This window comes from Notechis scutatus, chromosome 2, assembly GCF_049901735.1.
Source record: "Notechis scutatus isolate UNSWTSFEM ecotype Mainland chromosome 2, rNotScu1.2, whole genome shotgun sequence".
Classification (NCBI taxonomy): domain Eukaryota; kingdom Metazoa; phylum Chordata; class Lepidosauria; order Squamata; family Elapidae; genus Notechis; species Notechis scutatus.
Genome location: NC_142010.1, coordinates 167,366,832 through 167,392,313, shown reverse-complemented (window position 1 = coordinate 167,392,313; position 25,482 = coordinate 167,366,832). Strand labels below are relative to the sequence as shown.

The following is a 25,482-nucleotide window of genomic DNA, read 5'->3' as shown; positions in this document are numbered from 1 at the left end:
CTTGTATCCTAACGATTTTTATGGACTGTTTCCTAGTATGATTTGATTGCCTATTGTACCCTATGACTATTATTAAGTAATTATTATTATTATTAAGTTAATAATATTATTAAGTACCTTATGATTCTTGACTCTTGATGAATGTATCTTTTCTTTTATGTACACTTTGCACCAAGACAAATTCCTTGTGTGTCCAATCCCACTTGATCAATAAAGAATTCTATTCTATTCTATTCATTCCCCTCTTCTTAAGAGATATTTCCCAGTTTGTATCATGGATTTAAATTTAGGAGGTTTTGCATCACTGTCTCATTTACAGGTGTCCCGCCTGGAATTTTATGGCTCATTCACCATGTCTGGAGTTTTTTGCGGTTTGCATATACCCTTGTGAATAATTTGGGGTCATCTGAAAACCCACCCATCTCGTTGCTCAGAACAGGGTCATTATGTATCTTTTAAAAAACTTGGCTTCACGAGACACACATTTCAGAAACAAACTCACTAACAACAGCTATTGAAAAAGGAAGATAATCATTTAATGTTCTTATTTCCAGACATAACACATCACATAGGACTTCGGCACCAGAAGGGCCCAGCCAAGCAAGGCAAGGACAGAGCTGAGGTGGAGGGATGGGGTTCCTTCTGTGTCTCCACAACAAAGTGTCCCTGTTGTGTACGTTGTGGCCTGGAGGGAGGGCTCTATTAGCCCAGCCTTCGGTCTACTTGGCACCAAGAGAAAGTTCAGTTTTGCTGAGATAGGCAGACCCTGCCTTACATACAGCAGGGGGAGGAGAGCCACATACGTTTGGAGGCTGCAAGGAAGACGGGGCTTCGTAAGGCAAATCTTCAGGGCGCCAGATACAGTTAGATGGGAGCCTCCCAACACAAGCAATGGCTAGTAGGAAGGAGTAGGAAGGGGTGGGAAAGAGCTGGGACATCTCCTTGCCCTGGGCATCTTGGTTGGCTCGGCTCCACCTTCAAGTAGGGAGGGCATGAGTGGCAGAATTCTCGGAGCGGCTTCTTGCCCCTTCCTGCCCCTCAGAGCTTTAGCTAGGACAAATCTCCCCCTCAATACGCTCACACTCCTGGGACAGGAGGGGGACACGCAGAGGGGACAAAGCCTCCCTCATTATCTTATCGAGGCATCACTTGGGAGATCATGATCGGACTCCTCTGTTTCCTCGTTTGGGGCCGATTCACAGTTCGGTACCGGAGTAAAAGCAGGAGATTTTCTGAAAGAAAAAAAGGGCGGGAGGAGGGTCACATGGGCACTAGGGCTAGGAGAAGAGGGAAGAGGCCTCAAAGGAGTCAGACCCAGGGCTCAAGAAGCATCAGGCCATCAGGACAGGGCACAAGTTGCAAGGAGAGACTTGGCTGAAGGCGGCTTCATAACTAGAGCGGGCCCTACTGAAGAGCACAAAGAGGAAACTGAGGCGTGCAAGGAGGGAGCTGCATTGGGTGGGTTCTTTGCTAAGCCTAGGATTACAGTTGGTTGGGAAAGTCAAAAGTCTTCCCTAGCCCCAGTGCTGCATTGAATTCATTGTCCCATAAGCTAGTGCAAAGGCCTGGCCGATCAGTGGTGCTTCTTTTTCCGATGAAAGTTGTTGTTCGACAGCGATTGCATCTGACAAAACTGCATCACCTTCTAGAGACACATGGCACGAAACACAACTCCTGCAAGTCTGCAAGGGGGGGGGTTACAGCCAATCACTCAGAATCCAGCTCAGGTTTGCCATTATCCCCCACCCCCCACTTTGATGTGCTCCCGTAACAGAGAACTCCAGATGTCCATGTTGCCTGGTCTCACCCATAGACCCTTCTGCACCTCTTAGTGCTACCTGGAGGACTCCTATGATCGAACCCCCAACCCGCTCCTCATGCCCTCTAGGAATACAACAGGACTATATTGTTGTACTAGGACTGTTGTACTAGGACTATATATATCCCATGGGCACTTACCTGTCTCCAGACTGGGTGATGAGGCGACGGCATGTCTCCATCTGCACATCCAGCCCACGCTTCATGCTGCACATTTCCATGTATTCATGCAGATGCCGGTTCATGTCATTCTTTGCTGTTGCTAATTCCAGCTAAATAAAATGGTAGCAACACAGTGGATCATTCTGCCAACAATATTGGGGACAATATGCTACCTCCTGCTGCTTTCCAAAAGGCTGGTTGTACCTATGTGGCTAGTCAGGCAAATATTCCCTTATGCCACTCCGTATCCCAACTTTGTCATATACATACATACATACATACATAATTTCCTCTGTGGTTGTCCTTCACTACAGTGCTTCTTCCATTTGTGCATAAAAACTGATTTTCATCATAGCCATGCTCTAGTTTAGTGTGATCAAGAAATAGGCTACCCTATGTTCTAGAGCGTTGCCATTTGACCGTTTACTGCACCTCAACTCTGTGGATGCAATAATTGGACACCCAGCATAAAAGGATATTCCTCTTTGCACTTCCAGTTTGAAGTCTCTTCCGCAACAGACAGAAATCCGCGATCGTGAGCGGTTTCAGTCTGGGCTCGCTGCTGGAGCGCCCTGAGCCGGCTGGTTTCAGGGCTAAGCCACCCTGTAGAGGTGGTGAAGAGGGAGGAGACTGCCAGCAGGGTTGAGGAGAGCTGCATCTCTCCTCCTCAGCTGGCCATTACTCCCGTTCCCAAAGGCGGTTGCAGCGGTGGTCAGAAATGGCCACCACAAAGAAGAACTTGAGCGGAAAAGAATGTGCAGGAGAAAGATAAGAAGTGAAAGTTTTGGCTGACCGGGTTAAATTGTAAAAGCAACAACTAAGGTACCCTGGAATTTAAACTTACAAAAAAATAACATTGCTCCCAAAGAAGAGTCGGAAGCAGCGAAGGAAAGTGAAAAGGGAAAGGTTTGGCTTTTTTTCCCCTTCTCTCTCCTTCCCTATACTGACAACTAAGAGACTTAAATAAGAAATCGGAAAAATCTGCTTTGACATCAATAGGCAATTAAGCTGAAAATAAAATGCCAAAGGGATAATAAAGATTTCTGGACACTAAAAAATTATTTTTTCATAAGCAGGAAGGGAGAGAAAAAGAATAAGGGCAGGATCTGGAAGAGGGAGGAGACTGCCTGGAATTAAAAAGAATCTACAGTAAAACTTCAACAAGACTTCTAAAAGATACATTTTAACTGAAACTTTGCAACTAAACAGTAACCCCAAGAAGAGAAAGTGAAAAAAAAGAACAAAAAGAAACAGCCTGCGTGTATTTGGATTATTTGGTGTTCTTTGGATTCTTGGTTATTACATTTGAATGACTAAAATTAATCGGGTGGTTGTTTAAAAATTTATACAATGGCACTACTTCTGGATGAATTGAAAATGGAACTTAAAAAGTACAAAGAAGATGCACAAGAAGGGAAGGGTTCTTTTGGCTTCATTTTTCAATTCTGAGAAATGGAGATTTGGAACTATGAGAAACAACAAGAAACGTCTGCAAAACAAGAAGACTGGGACAAAGAAGAAGCCATCTTTAATGAATAAGTAATTTTATGTGGGGAAGAAAAAGAAAGGGGGGGAGAATGGAGAATTTAAGATTTAAAAAACAACCAAAGAAAAGAAAAATAATTTAAAAAAAAGTATAATACTGGAAAGCAACAGAAAAGGGGAATACAGAAGAGAGAAATAGAGGTAGAAAGACAAGGGGGTAAAAAGGGGAGAGAGAAGAAGAGAGGGAAGAAGGAAAGGAAAAGAAGTTACAAAGGACCGGAGCAACATATATAGAAACAGGACCTATTTAGAGATAATGGTTGAAAATCTAACTGAAAAAGGGATTCTGTAAAGGTACATAAGATTGTATTGTTATATTAGTAATAGAAATAACTTTAGAAAATTGGAAACAATATTTGATTAAAATGAGGGATAAAATAGTTAGTGTAATTTAGTGAAATGTTTGTTAATAAAATAAGTGAAATAAAATGAGAAAATTGAATTAGGAAGGAACGGGAACATTTTAATTAGTTAATGTTTTATAAAATATAAGTGAAGAGGGGGGGAATTAATTATGGAAAGCTTATAATTGTTCCCATAGAAGTATGATATTTAATTGAAACGTAATGTTAAAGAAGTTAAGACTTTAATGAATATTAATATTAATGATAGAATTGAAGTGGAATGGAATGTGTTGTTTTAATTACATACATTTATAATTTTTTCTTTTTTAAAGAATATAGTGTGTATGTACCAAGCAGAATCCGAATGGAAGTTATGTATTATATTGAATGTTATAACTTTAGGGTATATATTGAAGCCTAAATAAGAGTTAAATGGATAAACTTAAAAGATATAAAGGCGTCATACTCCAATCAGTAACTACAGGAGAAATTTTGTTTAATGAGAAAAGATAATAGATAATTGAAACAGGACAGACAAAAAATACAAATATAATGATTTGAATTAAGATGAGATAATTAAAATAAAATTGAGAAAATTAAAAGAGGGGAGAAGCTATGCAGAAAATGTAAAATAGTAATAAGATATGGAATAGAATATAAAAATGGGCATGAACTTGAATTTGTGTCTGTACGAAGAAATGTAACCCGGGATTACGCTACTTTCAAAAAAGATGTTTTATTTGTATTTTTTTTCTTTTTGTGAAAACTCAAATAAAATTTACAAAAAAAAAAAAAAAGGATATTCCTCTTTAGATAAACGCTTTTGGAATTCTTAAAACCCAGACATTATACCAGTGCAGATTTTGTTTTAACCACGCTATGCCAAAGAAATCAGAAGTTGCTTTATACATAATTCTAAGTCAAAATCAAACCACATTATGCATTGTGTAAACTTGGCAACTTCCCATGAGTAATTTATCTATGTAGGACACACACTGGTTTTCATTTTTTCCCTTTTTTTTCTTTTTCTAGAGAGATTTCACTGCTTTCCTTCATTATTATTTTTATTTTTGCCATTGCCATCTAGCTTTCCTAAGCCATGACATTTGCATTGGGCTATGCCAGTTTGCAAGATTTATATTTGATAAGGTGAAGGCAACTTGTGTTTCTCTTGCTTCCAAACCTGACAGATATTGTTTTTTTCCCACCTCAATTTGGCCAATGGTTTCCTGATATTCCTTCTCTCTGCTTTTGAAGAGTGACTCTGTGTCCTTGATCACTTTCTCCAAACTGTCATCTGATTGCTGAAGAAAGAGAGAGAACATTCATTGAAACCAAGGTTAGAGGGGGAGTCATTCCTATCACATGGCAGAAGAGATCATATAACCATTGTTTCTCTTTTAAAAATCATTTATTATATTGTTTCCAGAAAGGCAATTTCACCTGAGAATTAGTGTAATGTAAGTTTGGGTAAGCTAAATTCAAGCTGTAAATTCACTTTGCCTCAACCATGATGTTGGCTGGTTGGTATCAGGAAAATCACTTTCTCTCTCTCTCTCTGCCTTTTTGTAACAGACAGCCCACATTTAGAGGTGGCTCAGAAAACATACATGCAACTGTTCAAAACTTCATATGCGTTATACAATAATGAATTGTATTTCAAGACGCTAAAAGCAGCACCAAAAAATGTGGGAGATGGTAAACAATCTTGGAAAATTGAGTTCTCATTTCTAGTACATTTTCTAATAACTATGTTATTTATAGTGTTTTTAAGGCTTACTGTTTCAACATGCTTTGCTTCAGGCCATTCTTATAGATAATCTAGATGCCTCAGCTACATCAAAATGCTCTCCACTTCAGGCAATCTGGAGCAATCAGAACCTACCATCATTTTCTTTAAAATCTTCAAATGCTTCCGTATCTATCTCTTCCAAAATATCCTTCCTACAAAGCATTGAAAGAGATTTCCTTCACCACCTTATTTTACCCTTTCATAGGGGAGAGAAGGAAACAATATATGAACTAAAAGCATCCAATTAATTCCCTGGTTGAGGAAAAGATTTAAACCTTGCCCCAATTTCGCACCTTTGCATCATTACTCTACTTAGGCTTCCTTTCTCATTCCACTATTTTTCTAAACTGGTTTAAAAATTGGTAACAAAACAAAACATTATGACTTTATTAAAACATCTGCACAGATTACTACCTATGTATCTAATCTTCCTAGATGCTAAAGAATAACAGAACAAAAGCATGTTCTATGAGTTAGGTGACAATGGAGTGGAGTGGAATGGAACGGAACGGAAGAGAACAGAACAAAACAGAACAGAATATCTTTAATAGCCAAGTGTGATTTAGACACATGAGGAATTTATTTTCGGTGCATAAGCTCATAAGTATGTGGAAAGCAACAATAATAATCATAATAATGAAGGATAATAACCATAATAATGATACCAATAGAGAAAGTAGTGGGACAGATGAGAAGGATCAAAGTAACACAGCCATACCACATAGGCAATATACTTAAGACATAAAACAGAACTGTGGAAATTAAATGCTTTGCAGGAAAAAAACTGTCTTTGTGTCTAGTTGTTTTGGGATACAATACTCTGCAGTGGCATCCCGAGGGGAGGAGTTGAAGAGGTCAACTCCTCCTGTCATCACATTTATGTATTTATTTTTTATTTATCACATTTATCTATTTTTTATTGTTTATGTATCTATCATATTTATGTAAGTGTGATAGATAAACGAGCAACAGAGAAGCAGTGTGGTACAATGGTTAAGCAGTTGGACTAACCCTGGGGAGACCCCAAGCATGGAAGCTTTAGAATGACTTTCAACCAGTCACTTATTCGGCTCAACCTACTTTCCAGCATTGTGGGTTGTGGTGAAAAAATAGAAGTGAAATATCTATCTATGCTACCTTCAGCCCCTCCCGGAGGAAAGGAGGAATATAAATTGATAAATAAATCAGCAATAAACCATAATAACAACAACAACAACAACAACAACAACAACAACAACAACAACAACACGAAAGGCTCTCTTAATAAAGAGATTTTCACTCTCTGAGGTCCATTTGTCAGGTATACAGGAAAAGGTTTTTTTTTTTTTAACTTCTTTTATCTCTTTACTTCTTGGGAAATACATTTCTTCTTCAGCCATTTTTTTTTCAGTTGGAGCTAATTTATACTATTTTAATTGTTTTTATATTATATCAGGTATTCATGATTAATTTATTGCTGTTAGTTGCATAATGTGTGCATCAATTGATCATCTATTTCAGGGGTCTCCAACCTTGGCAGTTTTAAGACTTGTGGACTTCAAGTTGAAGTCCACAAATCTTAAAAGTTGCTAAGGTTGGAGAGGAGACCCCTGATCTATTTTCCTTACTTTCTTATGCTTGGCCCAGTGATATGGCACTGCCTCCAAAGACAAATCAATTCTACAGACACACCACAAAGGCTGAGTTTCATGTCACAGAAAGGAAGCCATAATCTGGCATATGCTGACAACTCTAACTTTATACTCTTCATGTACACAGAATCCTTGTCTGAGAATTTATTTCTACGTCAACTGGCAAGTGCATCACTCAGTAGTATAAGTAACCCTGGGACTATTCATAACAGAATTCCAACCTAAACATTGTACAAGATGGTCAACAAATTACTTGGTTAGCCACCCTTTCAAGAAACCAGAGAAATAAATGTAGGGACTTCAAAGTATGTATAATTGTCTTCTTTCTCTACTAGAGGGTAGATGGATCACTTATGTGAGGACCCAGATTGTTGGGGGCGATATGCTGATTCTGTAAATCTCTAAGAGAGGGCTGTAAAAGCACTGTGAAGCAGTATATAATCTAAGTGCTGTTGCTATATATGACCAGATAGCAACATTTCACAATATGAGAGAACGGGGACTTAGGTGTTCAGAGTATACAAAGACTTGAAAACTGCATTATATGCACCTGTCCTGTGGAACGTGATTGTTTCTAAAATCTATGTTCTTTCCATCCTGAGTGTCTTCTGTTCCTATAATTGGACCCTGGTATTTTCCCTGGGCCTTAGGTTGCGATGAATGGATGGATGTGTCTTGTGTTTTGGTACAGGGTAACTGGATCCCATCTTTGCATTGTGGGGGATTTTCCTGTTTATTATATTGTGAGCTGCCCAGAGTTGTTATTGAGTTTGAAATAAATAAACTTCCCAAGAAGAGGCAGTTTTCCTCCTTACTTTGTGGATCATAGTTTATGTTACTTCAAGGCAAGGACAAAGTCTTGATAATTGAAGGGATTGCTGATGATCAGGCAATCCAACCTGATGAGCTCATTGCTCTTTAAAAAAAAAGAAATTCAAATATGTATTTGAAACCAAGGAAATCTATTTATTCAAACAACTTGGTCAGAAAGTTGATGTGTCTTATATACACATGTGAACATGTGCCAAACACACAGCCCTCCTCACTATCCTGAAATGTACAGTAAAGCACTTAGCACTTACACTTGTATAAAGCTCCATAGTGCTTTACAGCACTCTCTGGGTGGTTTACAAGGTCAACATATTTCCCCAACAAAATCTGGGTCCTCATTTTACTAACATCAGAAGGATGGAAGGCTAAGTCAACCTTGAGCTGGTCAAGATCGAACTCCTGGCAGTGAGCACACTTAGCCTGCAATATTGCATTCTAACCACTGCACCACCACAGTTCCACCACCAGGATATAGAAATGAGTCAAAGAACCCAGTAAACAATAGGAGAGATCTCATGTAGAAGTGAACGGGGCAGAATCTGGAGATGACAAAAAAAGACTGCTTGGAAGGCAGAAGCTGTATGTTACCTCTCCTTGTGCCTCAGCAGCAGCAATAGCATAGCCAGAAAAATCTTCCCACAACAGCAGCGTTTCTTCAGTCTCCTCCCAGGTGAGGCTGTCACAGTCATCTTCAAAATCATATTCCCTCCTGAGGATAAATTGTAAATCAGTGGAGAGAATAAGTAAAAAATGCTACAACAAAAGAAGTGACTTTGCTACATTTTCTTCCACATTTCCTATTAGACATGACAGGTTTGGAGAAAACCTTCCAGTCAGAGTGGTATTCAGCAGGTTCTGACCAGTTCTGGAGAACCAGTAGTGGAAATTTTGAGTAGTTTGGAATATCACCTCTGACTGGCTCTGTCCCCGTCTATTCTCTGCCTCCCGAGTCCCAGCTGATCGGCTGGGTCTCCTTTTGTTGCCCTGAACAGGAGAAAGCAGGTGAGTGGGGTGGGGAGGGAATTGGGGATTTTACAATATCCTTCCCCTGCCACCCTCACCAAGCCATGGCCACCAAGCTACGCCCACAAAACTGGTAGTAATTTTTTTTTGAATTCCACCACTGCTTCCAGCCCTCTCTAATTCTGGAGTGGATGTTTCTTGCATATGGTGGCCATATGTAACCCAGGAGTTACAGCAGTTGGGTAACAGACCGGTCCCTCTTTCCCAGCACCCACAGCCAGAACGCTTCCAGCATAAAGTTGGTTTCTCCAAGCAGCTCCTCCAAAAGGAAACATCCATGTGATTCTTGAATGGTCCCACAATACACAAGACTGTACAGAGGCTATTCCCCTTTCCAGAACCCAGGAGAATCATTCCATTTTACAAAGTTAAAGGTAAGGGAAGAGCCTCTTATATTTGCTTTTTTTCTTAAACGACCCTTGTTTTTCCAATAACAAGGTTCAAATTCAGTGGTGCTGTTTAAAAAGCTTGCTTTCAGATACGGGATAGGCAATTCCTGAACTTGAGATTGGTGCCTCTCTTTTTCCCCCCACCCCACTGCAGGCATGCCTCACTCACAACTGATTCAGCATCCTCTGCATCTCTTCGTTGATGCTCGCAGTGGTCTCATCCTCTTCTTCCTCTTCTACTTTTTTGGGGGCTTCACTCTCACAGAGGGAGGTGTCCTCCTCACTGACCAGCTTTCGCTCCCGTTTCCGCCCCACTGTAGCTGGGACCTTAATGGGAGACAAGTGCAGAGACTACAGAACGAAGTTGGGTTGGAGATTGTAGGTGGATGGGTGAAAAGAGATGCAAAGGATGATGGGGTGGGATGGGATGGGAGAGAGAGAAAGGGGTAGATAGGTAGGTAGAGAGAGAGAGAGACAGAGAAAGAGAGAGGGAAGCTTATTATGACCAAGTTAAAGATGATGTGATGACTAAAATGCAAGATTAGAAACCTTTATTTTTTAAAAATTAAAAGCTAAGCAGCTGAAGATGGAATCGGATGGGGGTTCATATAAAGGAACTCAAATCACACGTCAGAGATGGAGGCAAGAAGACAAAACAAGACATAAGGACAATGAGAAAAATGCCAGGATTTGCAGTTAAGTTTTATTTTAAAGAAAAGCTTCTAACTTGGATATTTTTTCCAGCTTAATGAAAATAAAAAACTAACCAACTGCTTCTGTAAAAGGAAGAAGAGAAAGAAGAATGTGTGCAAAATAGTGCAAGAAAGTGAGCAAGTGAATAAGACAAAGAAAGAGAGAGAAAGGGGGTGGGGAGGAAAGGAGAGAGAAGGTGTTAGAGGGACACACATGCTTTGCACCATGTCTCCTTCTCCGGCAACTTTTCCCCAGAGACGGCCCACCAAAACTGGATGGAGAGACGTTCTGGGGCTCCCTTTGTGGGAGTTGCCCTCCAATTCAACATGCCTGCCTGACTCGGCCATAGTCAGAGGTGAACACATGGAATGAAGATAGAGTGAAGGGGACTTTGCCCTTAGATGTTTCGGCTCCAGGTGGGAAGGGAATTGGGTGCCTCTCACCTGAAACATTTTGATCATGTCCTCGCAGTTGCGCTGTTGAGCTACATCACACAATTTAGCTGTGATATCGATACGTCGACAAATGTCCATGTCTACCTTCATGGCCTTCTCCTGGATCTTGGTGTCCAGCTCACTAAGATTCTTAACACAGGCAGAAGAAACAAAAGAGAGAAGAATTAGGCCAATCTCTCTGTAGCCTCTAGCACAAATTAGTCTGGTTTGGAGGTCTCATTTAGGAGCAAGGTAGAGAAGGGAACAATTGTGTATGTATGGCGTCATGTTTTATAGCCAGACATTTGGTTGTTCTCCAAATATTATGGCCATCTGTAGTTATTTATTTGCTGTCTCTTTCCAGTCCTGAAATAAATGTAATATTTAATTTCAGTATTTGGGTTTAGGACACTGCGTAAGTCCAATTGACTCTGGGTGGCTCAGGACATTAAAACGACATAACAAATATGCAATCAAAATAGAAACATCGAACATTAAAAAAGATGGTGAATCCAGGCATCAATAAACAAACATCTCATGGTACCCAATAAGGGTTCCCACCACCCTAACCCAAAGCCTGAGAAAAGAACCAGAAACACCATCAGGAAGTTGGCGGGGGTAGGTGGGGAGGGTGTCTGTCTATAGAGGTAGACCTTGGGAATAGCATGCTTACATTACTCATCAGTCCTTTGAAAACAACCAGCTCTGCTTTTAGCTTCTCCACCTTCATGGCCAGCTCCTCCTGACAGGCCTCTGCTTCTTGGGCTTCCTGGTTGAGAGACAGAGACGCATAAAGACAAAGACAGAGGCAGGTTGCAGAGAGGAGGAAGTAAACAAGTAACCTTACCTCATGTAGCTCGGTCACTTGGTCCTGCAGCTGAACACGCAACGTGTACTCCTCTTCCCACCTGAGAAGTCAAACAGGCCAAGGCTAGGACACTGGATTTGACCCCAGAGGGGTGGCATGATGCAAAGCCCAACCCTCCTCGACTCCGTGCTCCCCAGTGCAACCTGGTCCCATTGGAGGAACTTTAAATGGATGTCATCTAGATCAGGGGTCTCCAACCTTGGCAACTTTAAGACTTGTGGACTTCAACTCCCAGAATTCCTCAGCCAGCTAAGCTGGCTGAGGAATTCTGGGAGTTGAAGTCCACAAGTCTTAAAGTTGCCAAGGTTGGAGACCCCTGATCTAGAGCTTTGCCGGCTGAGGAATTTTGGGAAGTCCACAAGTCTTAAAGTTGCCAAGATTGGAGCCCCCCTGGTCTAGAGAAGAGAAGTGCTGCAAATAAGCAGTTACCCCACTGGAATGTGTTCCTATGACAGGTGGGAGTCTCACCCCACACGCTTATCTCATCTTAATCTGGATTCACTGGCTACTCTCCCCCTCTCAATTGAGAAGAGTAACCACAAACTATGTTTAGTAACTGCAGCACACTCAGAATGTACTGTCATGACAGATGGTCCCCGCCTTTCATCCCTGCAATGCTGGATCAGGCCGATGGGCATGTCTAAATGCAAGAGTTTTCCTCTCCTTTCTTCCGCATCTATACCTGGCACTCAGCTGTCTCTGGCCTACAGAGTATCAATTTTCTAATGCCAACTAACTAGAGCAAATGCTTCAGAACCATTCTAATCTCTATAGGGTATTAAATCAGCCATAAGAGCCTTTGTCTACAACATTGAAACAATTCCTTTTCGTTGTAACAATAGTAGAAAGCTCTGGATTTGGGAGAAACGGCAATCAAATGCAATTCTACAAGGGAAAGAGAGCAAAACAGAGATTTGGAAAACCCAAGTGCGAAGTTCCAGAACCTGAAAAATCTAGAAAGGCATCCTTGTATCCCAGCCCATTGTAAATGAGGGCAGAGACGGACACCAGTTTTCATCCGGAAAAAGGAAGCCAGTTTCTGTAGTAACAAGACTTGAAAAAGTACAGTTCAAAGGCAAAGTACACACTCAGGAATGGGGTGTCATGTGAATTTCCAGAAGCTAACACTGAGAATCGGTTTGGTGAAGTGGTTAAGGCAGATATGTAAGAGTAGGGAGATTTGAATCCAAGTCCTGTCTTGTGCAAAAAGCCACCCTTAGGCCAGTCACCTCTCTCAATCCTAGGAAGAAGAAAAAAAGGCAAACCATTTCTAAATATTTTGCCAAGAAAACTGCAGGGATGAACTGTAATCCAGACAGACACTACAAGCCAAGAATGATTAAAAAGCACATGCGTGCGTGCACACACACATGCGCAAAATAAGTGCGCGCACTCACACACACACACAATGCAGAACTGGCAGAAAATATGCAACCTAACGTACATGAACGTGCATGTGTTACACAAAGGTTACAGAATATAGCTACTCTATAGATGTAGCTTTCAAATTGCTTAAATTATTCTACTGGGTTCTTGCCAAACTTATTTTCTTTTAACAATAAAATGTGGGAAGGGACAAGGAATATACCATAAATTATTTTTCAACAGCAAGGTTTTGATTTAAATAAAAAATAAGTACTAGAAGAAAGTGTGGAATGTTTCTAACTTTTTAAAAAGTTTAAAATTCCACCACAAAATCCCAACACTTATCATTAGAAATTGTAAGCCAAGAGTTACCTTGAGGTAAGATGAGCTGCCTATAAATTTTATAATTAAATAAATAATATATAACTAAATTACAAGGGAGGCAGATTTTGCAATATGGGAAGATTTTAATATAGTTTGCCAGAATAGTCCCATCTAACACAATAAAGGCCCTAAGGTTTGATGTAAATTGAAGAGTGGAAGCTAAATTAAATAAATACACTACTTGGACTAAAGTCCCTTGAGCCAGTATATGTAAATAAGGTAGTTTAGAGCTTGCATATTTGCTTAGCTGCTGAAAATCACTGAATCACTAGTATATTTGGAAGGACCGTATCATTGAGCTACAAATAACATCTTCCATTTACAATACAAAAATGGCACCATGAAGTTTCAGAGTAGGAATGAAACCAACTCCTCATCTACTCTTCCCTTTTATTCTACACTGGAAAACCCCAAAGCTCTAGTTGCATCCAATGGGAGAACTTTTCCTTATAAAAAGCAGACTCCAAGCGTTTCTGAAATTTCTTTCCAATCTGAGAATCCTTTGCCTTGTAATTTTGAAGGGAGCATTTTATGGGGATGGTAGCTTCTCAGAACCTCTTGATTGACCCCATGTCTTCTCTGTTCTGGGGGGGGGGGGTCAACCCAGGGGTGGGATTCAAATTTTTTAACAACCGGTTCTGTGGGCATGGCTTAGTTGGTAGGCGTGGCGTGGTGGTCATGTGACTGGCTGGGTGTGGCCAACTCAACATCCCTCACATCGAGGCATGCATCTCCTCGCCTGGCCTCTCATGACTGTGGGGATGCTGCAACAGTCGTAAGTGTGAAAAACGGTCATAAGTCACTTTTTTCAGTGCCATTGTAACTTTGAATGGTCACTCCACACAAGCAAAGTACCAGCAAAGGAGGGGAAAAAAACTCCAGAGAAGTTCCTGAGACAGGAAGTCTAGTCCTGCCAAGAATGTAATAAGGGTTAACGGAGAGGCAGTTTCTGTAAGCAACACCAGAATGTTTCCTTCCTGCCTTCCTTACAGGATTAGGCCAGTAATTTCTTCTAACATCCAGTTCTCCGAACTGCTTAGAATGTTAACAACCGGTTCTAGCAAATAGGTGCGAACCTGTAGAATCCCACCCCTGGGTCAACCTACACTCCAAAGCACCTGAAGGTAGAACAAGAAGCAACAGATGGAAGCTAATCAAGGAGAGAACCAGCTTGCCCCCAGAAGTTGTGGGTGTTCTTTTACTCAAAGTTTTTATCAGACGGTCATCTGTCTGATAATGGTATAGGGTCTCCTGCTTGAGCAGGGGGGGTGGATGAGAAGACTTTCAAGGTTCCTTCCAACTCTGTAATTCTGTGATTCGGTTACATAAAAGATGTTACTGTACCAACCAAACTACTTTATGATTCATCTGCTAGATCTCCATGGAGAAGCAGAATGCTATAAACACAACAAGTCTGATGGAAAATATGTGCTGCTGGAATTGGTTGACCTACGTTGCAAGGCCAAGAGATGAATGCCCCAGTAACTGACTAGGGTTAAACAAAGCCATCTCACCATTCCCAGAAAGTCAACAGAGGGAAAGGTATTAGATCAGGAGATACAGCATGAAACTAGTATGCCAGTGTTTCTTTTCCCTCCCACTCTGAACACTCTTTAAACCAGGGGACTCCAACCTTGGCCACTTTAAGCCTGGAGGACTTCAACTCCCAGAATTCCCCAGCCACCTGGCTGGGGAATTCTGGGAGTTGAAGTCCTCCAGGTGTAAAGTGGCCGAGGCTGGAGACCTCTGCTTTAAACACTGCATAAAATTAACCCCATTTTAACTGCTCTTTTTCTTTTATAACCAAAGACCACTTTGCCTTGCTCAGTGGTCTTTTTTTCTCCCTTTGGCAAAGTCCAAGGCAAATATCCTGCAGGCTGTAGGCCAGAAAAAACTCTCCCCACCCTAAAGAATCAAAACAAATGGATGATTACTCACAGAGAAAGAACACAGAAAACTGAGCAGAATATAGAAAAGAATGGATGACTCAAGTTGAGGGCATGAAGGAAGATGTAAACACACACACACACACAAGCAAAAGTCTTTAGGAAATGTTAAGGGAGCAACAAATAGCTAGGATTATCATATACCCACTTAAAAAATGTGGGTGCACAGGCATACCAATCCAGTCCCAACCCTCCCACTACAAATTATCTGCTGTGAATTCCAACAAACTCTCTCCGCAACTCTTGCTATCTGCAACTCTTGAACATAGACATTTGTTGCTCTTTTGAAATATAAAAGGATTCCCACACGAAACAAACATGGGCATTCCCATGTTATGAAAAACTGTACAAGATACTGCACAACTCTTGTTTCTGAAAAGTGTGCTTATTTATTCTGCAAGATCTTCATGAGGTATTTCCTCATGAAGGTATTTCCTCATGAGGTAAAAATGTGATGGAATATTTGGAAATCTCTCCCTCCCCCCTCCCCCCACAAATATGATGAGGGGGAGAGAGTACAACAGGGCAAGAGTACCTTAGAAGTACTCTCTACTTTAGAGTACCTTAGAAGCCCAAGTTCTCTCCCTCCAAAGAGATGGATACAAGAGAAACTGAGGCTGCTTATACTATAGAGAATGACTCTCTTATGTTTAAAATCACAAGTGACAAAATGTCAGATGCTGGCTTTTCATACATACAAAAAAGACAGTAAGTGTGATTTAAATTGTTTGCAGCTTCTACCTTTAGTAAACCATTGTACTTCACTAGCCTTCTGGAATGAGAACACACACTTTAGGTCCCTCCCAAAATCGTTATGGCCAGCATTCAACTTTTTCATTTCTGTCTTATTAACGGGTGGAATTGGACTGAGTACTGGTCAAAGAGCAAAACCAACCAGACGATGTGCCATTAAAACCCGGGAGAAAAAGCCAAGCCTGCTTTCCCTTTTTTTTTTTTTCTACATTCAGCCTCAACTTCTCTTTGCCCTCCCCACCAGGTTTTCATTCACATCTGCAATGCAGCATTGCCTAATAATAGTCTTACTGCAAGAGTCTCTCCATCCCACTTTGCACAACCTAAGCAAGCAGAGGGCATCCAGGACTGACTTCATCACTCACATCTCCCCTCCCCACCCAAAAAAACGGGGGGGGGGGGCCAGCAAACCAATTCCCAACTGAACCAAAGCAACTGAAAGAACAACACCCAATCAGCATAGCTCTCTTCTCCGTGCAACAAAGTGCGATTTCCTGAAGACATCATCTTTTCAGTAGAAAGGGAAACTCTACTAGGTCTCTAGAATCAAGTGCATCCAGTCCAGGGAAACCACTCTGGACAGCACTTTTGGTTCCCTGTGTCATGGCTCTAACATGCTCCCAGATTTATAGTGCAATAACTTAGTTACATAATTATAAATGCCCATGTAGTCTGTGCTGTATAACTGATCTGACATTTTCTACTAAATGAATGGTTTCATAGAAATAAAAAAAAGGTGGAAGGTGTGGGGAAATAATTGTCCTAATTAGGCAGAGGGGGGCAGTAGGTGATCTCCAAACTAACGTCCAACCCTTACATTCTATGACTATCTGATTTACATTAAATTCTGCAAATAAGGACAAAGCGATCATGTTTAGTCCCGGATTCAATCTATTGGGAATGGTGGTTCTACGAGTACCAGATTTCTGAAGATTAGTTTTGGTCCACAAGAGCCACATTAAATGGCCCCTTACAGCCCATAACTGGAGTGAGACTATTCATATCTCTTGTACATTCCCTCTTTGTATAAATTGTAGAGGAATCTCATTGCTGTATTGGTCTAATTAAAGAGACAGAAAACCTCACAAATGCAGCATGAGAACAATGTGTCCCGACTCCTGCCCTGACTTCAGCACTTGATATTTGCCCTAGATACGCCCAGTTCTCCCACAATGGAGCCAGAAAGGAGGGTCATCATTTCAGAGCATATTTACAATGCAGTCTTACATTTGTTGACTGATTTCTGAAAATTTTGCAGCGTTATTACATTCTATGTGAGGCAAAAAGATACCAAGGATTGCAAATAGATTCTCATTGCCATAATAAAACTGTAATCCCCAAGATTTTGGAGAAACAGGCACATGAGTTAGGTAGGTCAAACAAATCAAAGCACATTTATAACATAAATGGTCAAATTAAGTCAACATTTAATAGAACTCAGAATTCTGTCTTGCTAGGGAATCAAATAAGTTGGTTGTGCATGGTACCTGATTTTGGTTCTTTCTTATCTAAACAAACCAGGGACCATCAACTATGACTTGTTTCAGCATCACCAAATCACAATCTCTGGCTTGTAGCTTTATAGCACGCTAGAATCAAAACATGTTTTAAATATTGATTTTGGCTTGTTAGGAGATCTGGAAGCAAATGTTCTCTCAATTTACAATCACATCAATTAATTAGCTTTCATCAAGTCGAATTTAGAAACTATTGCATCTTCACATCTCACTGCAGAGATCCCAGTTTAGATGTAAATATGTCCTAAACAAGGTTTTGTGGCTTGTTTAATGCTTCCAAATGGCAGGAAGAGCCATCGGGAATCAGGCTCTTGTTCACTATGACGTTGCTATAACTAAAGTAAACCTCAAAAAGGCACTTTATTCTAAACTTTATTCTAAGATTAAATAAATTAACAGTATTAAATAGAAAAAGGAGGCCAAATTCTTCGATCATAAAATAAACGTGCCCTAGATGCTTCAGGTTAGCGAGATTTTGCAATCCTTTTTAAAATCCCTTCCAACTTTAGGACTGTGTTTTCTGCAGACATCAACTTTGCACAGTCATCTCATGTCTACACTTAGCACTTCTAATTGTCAAAACTGAAAGATCAATCAATATACATTTGGAATCTCAAACTCCAACTCATTCCCCGATTTCTGCAAATGGACTCAATTTTTCTCTTGTCTCTTCTCCAGATAACAAAGAAAACAACTTGATCCAGAGTTTCCCCCCCTCCTTAAGTGAGAGGAGAAAACTCTATATCAAGTTGTTTTCTTCGTTGTCTGGAATGGATGGCACATATGTGTGTGTGCATATGCACATACATGCCAAATCTGAATGCTGAAGGAAAGGGCTGAATACAGCTAGATACAGAAAGATCTCTTGTCCATCATAGTCTTAGCTATCCTAAAAGCAGCCTTTTCTGTCTAGCAGTCTCCAGGCAGGTGGGGTCAAAGAGAATCATGGGAGCTGTAGGAAAAGGCATTCAATATGCTACCATAAGCTGTAGTTTAGGAAAAGGCATACAAAATCCTCTCTAGGTGTTGTTATTGCAGCATCTTTCACCCCTTGCCATGTCATCTGAGAATTGTGATTCAGCTGCCTCTACAGAACTACAGCGTTCCTGTTTCTAATTTAGAGGATTGCGGTACCGCAGAAGTGATTTATAAGGACAGCTTTAGAAATACGATGCAGAAACACAGAGTGAAACAATTGTTTATTTTCTCCTCCAACTTGTGGTTAACATGCAACGATCTATCCAAGCCTCAAAAACAGAGCTACAGACTCAATTTTCTGTGCAAAATACATTGTCTAATAAAGTGACCTTGACTTCACTTCATGTAGAAATATAGTCATATAAATGAAGTAAATAAAACAGTATCATATACCGGTATATGCTAACTCACATTGAATCTGAATTCCCACTCACCCAACTGAGTTGGGGGATTCTATTCTTCTTATTGAACCTTTTCAACAACTATTTTCAAGAAGATTCAAAGGAGGAGGATTTGGTGTGATAAAATATTCCCTAATCCAATAATCCCTCTTCAGACTATCAGGGAAAGATAGCGTCAGTCTACAGTTTAGATTAGACATATTGATTAGTGGATGAATTGACAATATTTGTCCCTACAAATATTGAACTGAAGAAACTTCTTGAATGAGAAGCAAAATGTTTTCAAAGAAAAACAAAGCCCAGTTGCCTTTTGAAAAAAAGCATCTTTGGGATATAGTATAATCTCACTTATTATTGGAAATATTTATGTAATACTAATATTACTATTTAATATAAATATAATACCATAAACTCCAGAAACATTTATTGCATTTTTTAAAGTTTAAAGCATCAACTACTGTACTGATTTTGCCCTGTTTCCACACACCACCAAGAAGGGTAGGTTTTGCGTGTTAGTTTTTGTGGTTAATTACCCACAAAATAAAAATGCACGGAACTGAAGTCTTATAAGAGAAATTACAAAGTAGAAGGTAAAGTCAGTGCCTGGTCCTCGTCTGCTCCCTCATTGGAAAAGACCTTGATGTTGGGAAAGGTTGAAGGCAAAAGAAGAAGGAGACAGCAGAGAATGAGATGGTTATTCAGTGTAATTGATGAAATGAACATGAACTTGGACAGATTCCAGGAGACAGTGGAGGACAAGGGGGGGCCTGGCATGCTGTGGTCCATGGTGTGACAAAGAGTTGGACTTGACTTAGTGACTGAATAACAACACCCACCTCAACAACAACCACCTCAACTATTCCCTGTCTCTCCTTTACTAGCCCTACTGAGAAGGATTCCAAGTAACAGGTTTAAGAGCAGAAATACGATCATGGTTCTTGTGTACACGTTTGAACTCTAAAGTTTTCACTTGAATCAATTTGTATAGTTCTAGGTTATGGAACCCAGAAATGTTATATTAATGAAGTGTCCTAGACTTTTTAATACAGCCTCTGGAAGGTGATTCAGCAGAAGGGACTTGTTTCGGTCTGAGCAAAACACTTAGCTGTATCCGAACGCTGCCAAGAATGATCATCTGTTTCCCTCTCACTTAACTTGTTGAGAAAGGCAATATATGGATGGGAGAAGTGAGGTTTCATTACTGTCTTGAAAGAGCAATGAATCATGAAACACAAGATAATGATAGCAATCGCATTGGAATTAGTTGCAGGTATTTTGCTAATTTGGGTAAAAGCATACATATAGTGACAGATCATAATCTTGGTCTTTTAATCCAGGACTGGCCACTTGAATATCCTAGGACAGCCAGCGAAGAGGATGCTGGTGCAGAAAGCTGACTTATATTTATTTATTGACATAAACATGGTTAAAGTACAAGCATCATGTTTATAACAGAAACTAAGCATAACAGGCTTTTATTCCGATCTGGTCAATTTTAACAATGATTACACAGGATTTAGCTACTTTTCTGGGAACTTTGGAATATTATTTAGTAATAAACGCCCAATTCCCTGTTTAGGATCAAACTAAGGGATCAAGCTTGTTTAGGGAGATTAGTGCCAACCTTTAGGTGAGGGATAATTCCAAAGCGCTTGTGTGACTGATCTAATTTCAGTATCTTAGCATGTGCATAAGCAGTTTTGATAGGCAATAATACTAGATCTCCCAGTCAATGCCGTTGAAGTAGGGTGTCTAGGCCTGCCAGCAAGAACACTCTGCTGTAGAAGAGCACAAGAACATGGTAAAATATTTGGGAATGGTAAGGGATTAACACAAAACCTCAATAAAGTAGAGGTCTGCCATATCAGTTCTCTGCAAATAAAAATCTCAGGTTCTTTGCCTGATCCCACTCCAACCTGTTCTAAACCCAGCATTGATACAGATAAGGTGGTAAACCAGATCTGACATAATCTGATTCTTCCATAGAAAGTGTGTTTATCAGTTCAAAATGAGCCAAGGACTCTGTTCCAATACTTTTAACAGAATGGGCTTCCAATGAAACATCCAAACCCTAACCAAAGGATGGTTGGTGTGGTTTTTTTTTTTTTTTTGGGAGACTGAGCAAAGAGCAATGAAGATAGATCTCAGAAATGTACAGTAGATTGAAATGCTTATCCACAGCAATATCTTTATGCTATACAGACAGCACCGTGTGCCATACTGCAGAGGGCATAATATTTTAGCTTTGAGCAATTTGATTGGTGAAGGAAGAAAAGCCCACAAATGAGATCATTTTATATTTCCCTGAAAGTGGAAGATATATCAGCTTACATCAGCATTGGGATTCTTTTTTTCTACAGCTTTACCAATTCTGCTATGTAGACAAATATCTAAGACTTTGAAATCTGGCTAGCTTTCAACATTTAGGAATCCAGTCTGTCTCCATTTCTGCATATTTAATGCTTCTGAAAAAAAAATATTGCCAGAATCTCATATCTAATACCTAATTTTATATTTGGATAAAGCTGCAGAATGCAAAGCAATTTTTATTCTCTGATGGGCAATGTCTCCTTCTGATGTGCATAACTAGCTTCACACACTGCTTTTGTTGAATAAATCACCATGTCCTAGTTTACACATTATGCAATGCCAAAAATGATGACTTAAAAACAACAATGGTTGGGATCATATTTATACTTCAACTATAAACAAATAAACCCATATGACTTAGTGCTCTGTATTTACTGTGTTAAATTCCTTTTGCCAACAGACCTTACTTGACCAGTTTTGTAAGGGATAGCCAGCGAGATTCAAGGCTGACCAAAGATTTGAACTTGACACTTCTTATCTGTGTCTAATAAGTGAAGACTGACTTTAGAATATTGAAACACCCATGAACATTGCAAGCCCTGTATATCTCCTTATTTCTTCTGTTTCAGATTGACATTCAATTTATTAAATACAGTATATAATTCTTTGTTTTACTAGATTGTGGGATGCTCAGTTCCCAAGAGGTTGGGTTTTTTGAGGGGTGGGTGGAGTATTAATCAAAAGAAAAAGAAAAAAAGACATTGACAAATCTAGATTTGAAAAAGAGCTAAGTTTAAAAGCCTGGATGAAAAAAAAGTATTTTAGAAAAAAAAAATGACTTAGCAGAGGAAAGTTGAAATGGGCACGCCACCATGGGGTTGACCCAAAAAGGAAGGTCCTTTTGCGTAGATCATCCACTGCTTCTAAATGGCACATACTTCTGATAGGAGAAAATCTGCAGAGGGTCTCTAGAGAACTGTAATAACTGAACACATTTCTGAGGAAGAATTTTTCCAAAAGTGTTCTCTGCCTTCACCCCTTTGTCCAAAGTGTACCTGACATATATTCAACTGTACTTTCTTAAGTTCTTTTGAAGTCACTAGCCTAGCATTTCAGAAGCGACTGGTATAGAATGTTATTTAATGTTTACCTTTCAGGGACTTATTTATTGAAAATCTGCTCTTGGCTGTTTTCCTCTTTTGTGGTAAATACACATTTGTAGCCTGTAAAGAATGTTAGGCTTCAGCAAGTCTTACCTGCAGAAGCGGTTTTCAACTGAAGGAAAGAAAAACTCAGAGGACCCACTCACATTTGGCTGATTATTCAAATGTATCTCTTGTCATTCCCTGTCTAAATCTAGGTGACAAGAATTCAGCCATCGCTAATATAAATAAATCGAAGCTGTGCACGTCTCCTGCGTGCTACATGTGCTGACAGTAGGATATAAATAATACAGTACTCCTGTAACAGTAATATTGCATACCGAGATCTTGCTGAGAGTTGAATTTCTGCACCTTCCTCTCCCTCCTCCCCTCACCAGTGGCAAAAGATGTGACTGAGAGGGGAGAATCGTTAGGTAGGAACCGATAACAGGGGAGCACCACGCAGTCTTAGTTTTGTGGTGTTTCGTCAAGAAAATGGAGAAAAAACAGAGAAGGCACAAGTGGAGAAGACTTGAAAAGCAAAGCAAAAGAGGCTGACTCTGCTTCAAGCCCGATCTTTTTGTCTTATGGTGTTTTTTTTTTAAATGTTGTTCCAAGAAAGAACAAGCCCAGGGGAGGCTGCGCAACTGTTTTCTCCTCTCTGAAAGAGACCAATGCGCTCAAGAGGAGAAATGATGTTTCATTCTCCTCTTCCAATGAAAAGTCTCCAAAAGCTTAGATTTTGCCCTAAAATAGCATCATACCAAACAAGTTTATATAAGGCCCATACCGGAACAAGCTGTTCTCTCCCATTGTTTTTTTTTTTTTTTTACTTTTAAAGCTAGGAAAAACATTTCGAAGAGGGCTCACAGAGAAGGAAGTGCCCCCAATGCCGGTTTTCTTTTTCTTTTTCTTTTTTTGAGATTCCCATGATGGCAGTGACTCTATGGCAAGGGCTCTCCAAACTTGGCAACTTTAAGACTTGTGGACATATATCTGGCTGGAGAATTCTGGGAGTTGAAGTCCACAAGTCTTCAAGTTGCCACGTTTGAAGACCTCTGCTCTATGGGGACAGAAGGCTCCCCGAAGAAGCCTTTAAAACTTTCCCAGGTTCCCTGACCGCAGCCAGCCCCTCTCTTGCCGCTTCACCTCACCTGCGCTTGTATTCATCCCGTTCCCTCTTCACCTTGGCCAGGACATTGTAGAGAGCCCGGATTTCAGGGGTGATGGTGTCTATCTGCACCCCAACTCCATCCGGGTGCATCCAGGAGACTCCAGGCCCCTGAACTACGGTAGTCTCTAGGCCTGGCCCCAGACGGCGAGCCTGGGAGAACGACCAGATGGTCCCGGGCAGGAAACGGGAAGAGGCAGAGAAAGCGCTGCTGGGCAAAGAGGGAGACTGGCAAGAAGTCGGGGTGAGCGGTGCTCCTGGGTGGTGGCAACTGGGGGAAAGCGGCACCCTCGCCGTGCTGCTGCCCAGTCCCACCGGCCGGATGCCGCTGCTAGCCCCGCTGGTCAGGGAGAGTCCCAGCGGGCGGATGGGGCTGATAAAACCGGTCTGGACGGCTTGGTCCCGGCGCTGCAGGCTGCCCCGACGGCCCCCCCCCTTCCTCCAGGGCCTGCTGGAGCTGCTTCTCCAGCTGCCGATTGCGGCGCTCCAACTCGTGCACCTTGGCCAGGAAGCATCGGAAGCGGAGGTTGAGGGTCTTCAGCACGTTGATGTTGGAGCCCAGGTCGTTGCGGAGGGCCATGGCGGCCGGCGGCGCCGGGAAGGAAGACCCGGCGGCGAGGGAAGCCGGCGGGGCCAGTTCCCCGTCGAGCGAGTCCCCCTGGGGCTCGTGGGGAAGAAAAAGGAGGCCCGGCAGCTGCTGGCGTTGGCGCTGCTCGGGGCCCGCCGCTGCCCCCAAGCCCTGCTGCTCCTGCTGCAGGAGGAAGAGGTTTGGGCCGAATAACGGGTTCATGGCTCCGCCAGCCGTCCCGCAGCTGCGACAGGGAAGGGGGAAGCGGCCGCTGGGCGGAGAGGCGCAGCCCCAGCAGCCAATCCCCGCCGCCCGCCGCGGAAGAGGGGCGGGGAGGAGCCCCGCGTTGCGGAGGGAGGGATGCGGCGCTGGACAACAGAAGACAGTGCGGCGTCCTGCGGGAGGAGGGATGCGCGCCCCCACGGACGGCGGGTTGAGGCGACCGCTCCCTGGCCCGCCTGGTCTGGCTCTGAGGCCGCGGCTGCGGTTGCCACCGAGGATCCGGGTTGCAGCTTCTCTCTCCCCAGCTAAAGCGTCGGAGAATGAATTGCTCGACCCGTCAGACAAAGCAGGAGGGTCCGCCTGGGGTCCCCCCCTCACTTTTTCTTCTTCTTTTACCGCCTACCGTCGTTTTGCATTATCCCCTTTAGCTCGCCTTGGAGATCAGAAGGCTGGGCAAGTTTAGACCCATAAATAGCGACAAAAGGTGCTGAACGGACGTGCTGCTGACCCTATCCAAAACCAACGGAACAAGCCTTTGCCAGCGACCGAGATCGTTTACACGCTGAAAAGCAGAAAACACACAAAATGGAACAGATGAATCCCCTGTTAACCTTAGCTTCTGAACCTTTTGAAGCCAGTAACCTAGCATTTCAGAGGTGAATGAATGAAAAGAAAGCTATGTAATGGTTGCCTTTCAGGGACTTCTTTATTTATTGAAAATCTGCTCCTGGCTGTTTTCCACTAGTGTGGTAGAGGCATATTTGTTGCCTGTAAAGAAAGTTAGGTTTCATCAAGTCCCACCTGCAAAAACTGTTTCCAACTGAACAAAAGAAAAAGTCAGAGTCAAAAACACACTAACATTTGGCTGATTTCTTCAAATGTACCTCTTGTCATTCCCTGCAACTGAATCTTGCTCTCCAAATAGAGCATGAGATTTGGCATAAAAATCACAGCAGCAGGCATTAAGAGCTGCAATTGTAATGGCTCACTTTAGGCAGACTTAGCGGTAAGTAGCTTGATGATGATTTATTTTAACATATAAAAATCCTAAGGACACCTGAGAATCTCCACAGAGCAGCTTTCTGTCCAAACTGTTTAACTTGTTCACCCATTATCTGAACCTGGGGGCGAACTGTGGAATATACATTTGGAAGGAACACTAATTTGTTCAGTATAGTATAATCCTGTGAAAAAG

General features: G+C 41.5%; 1 protein-coding gene across 1 annotated transcript; it reads right to left on the bottom strand.

The window, feature by feature from the left end:
- Positions 1-514: 514 nt before the first annotated feature.
- Positions 515-24,342, bottom strand: IFFO1 (intermediate filament family orphan 1). Its single transcript, XM_026688023.2, is given in 10 exon segments — positions 515-1,232; positions 1,960-2,090; positions 5,078-5,173; positions 8,712-8,832; positions 9,705-9,862; positions 10,672-10,812; positions 11,336-11,431; positions 11,510-11,570; positions 23,481-23,930; positions 23,932-24,342. Coding segments are annotated over 10 exon segments (1,713 nt in total). The 5' UTR covers positions 24,288-24,342; the 3' UTR covers positions 515-1,129.
- Positions 24,343-25,482: the final 1,140 nt, after the last annotated feature.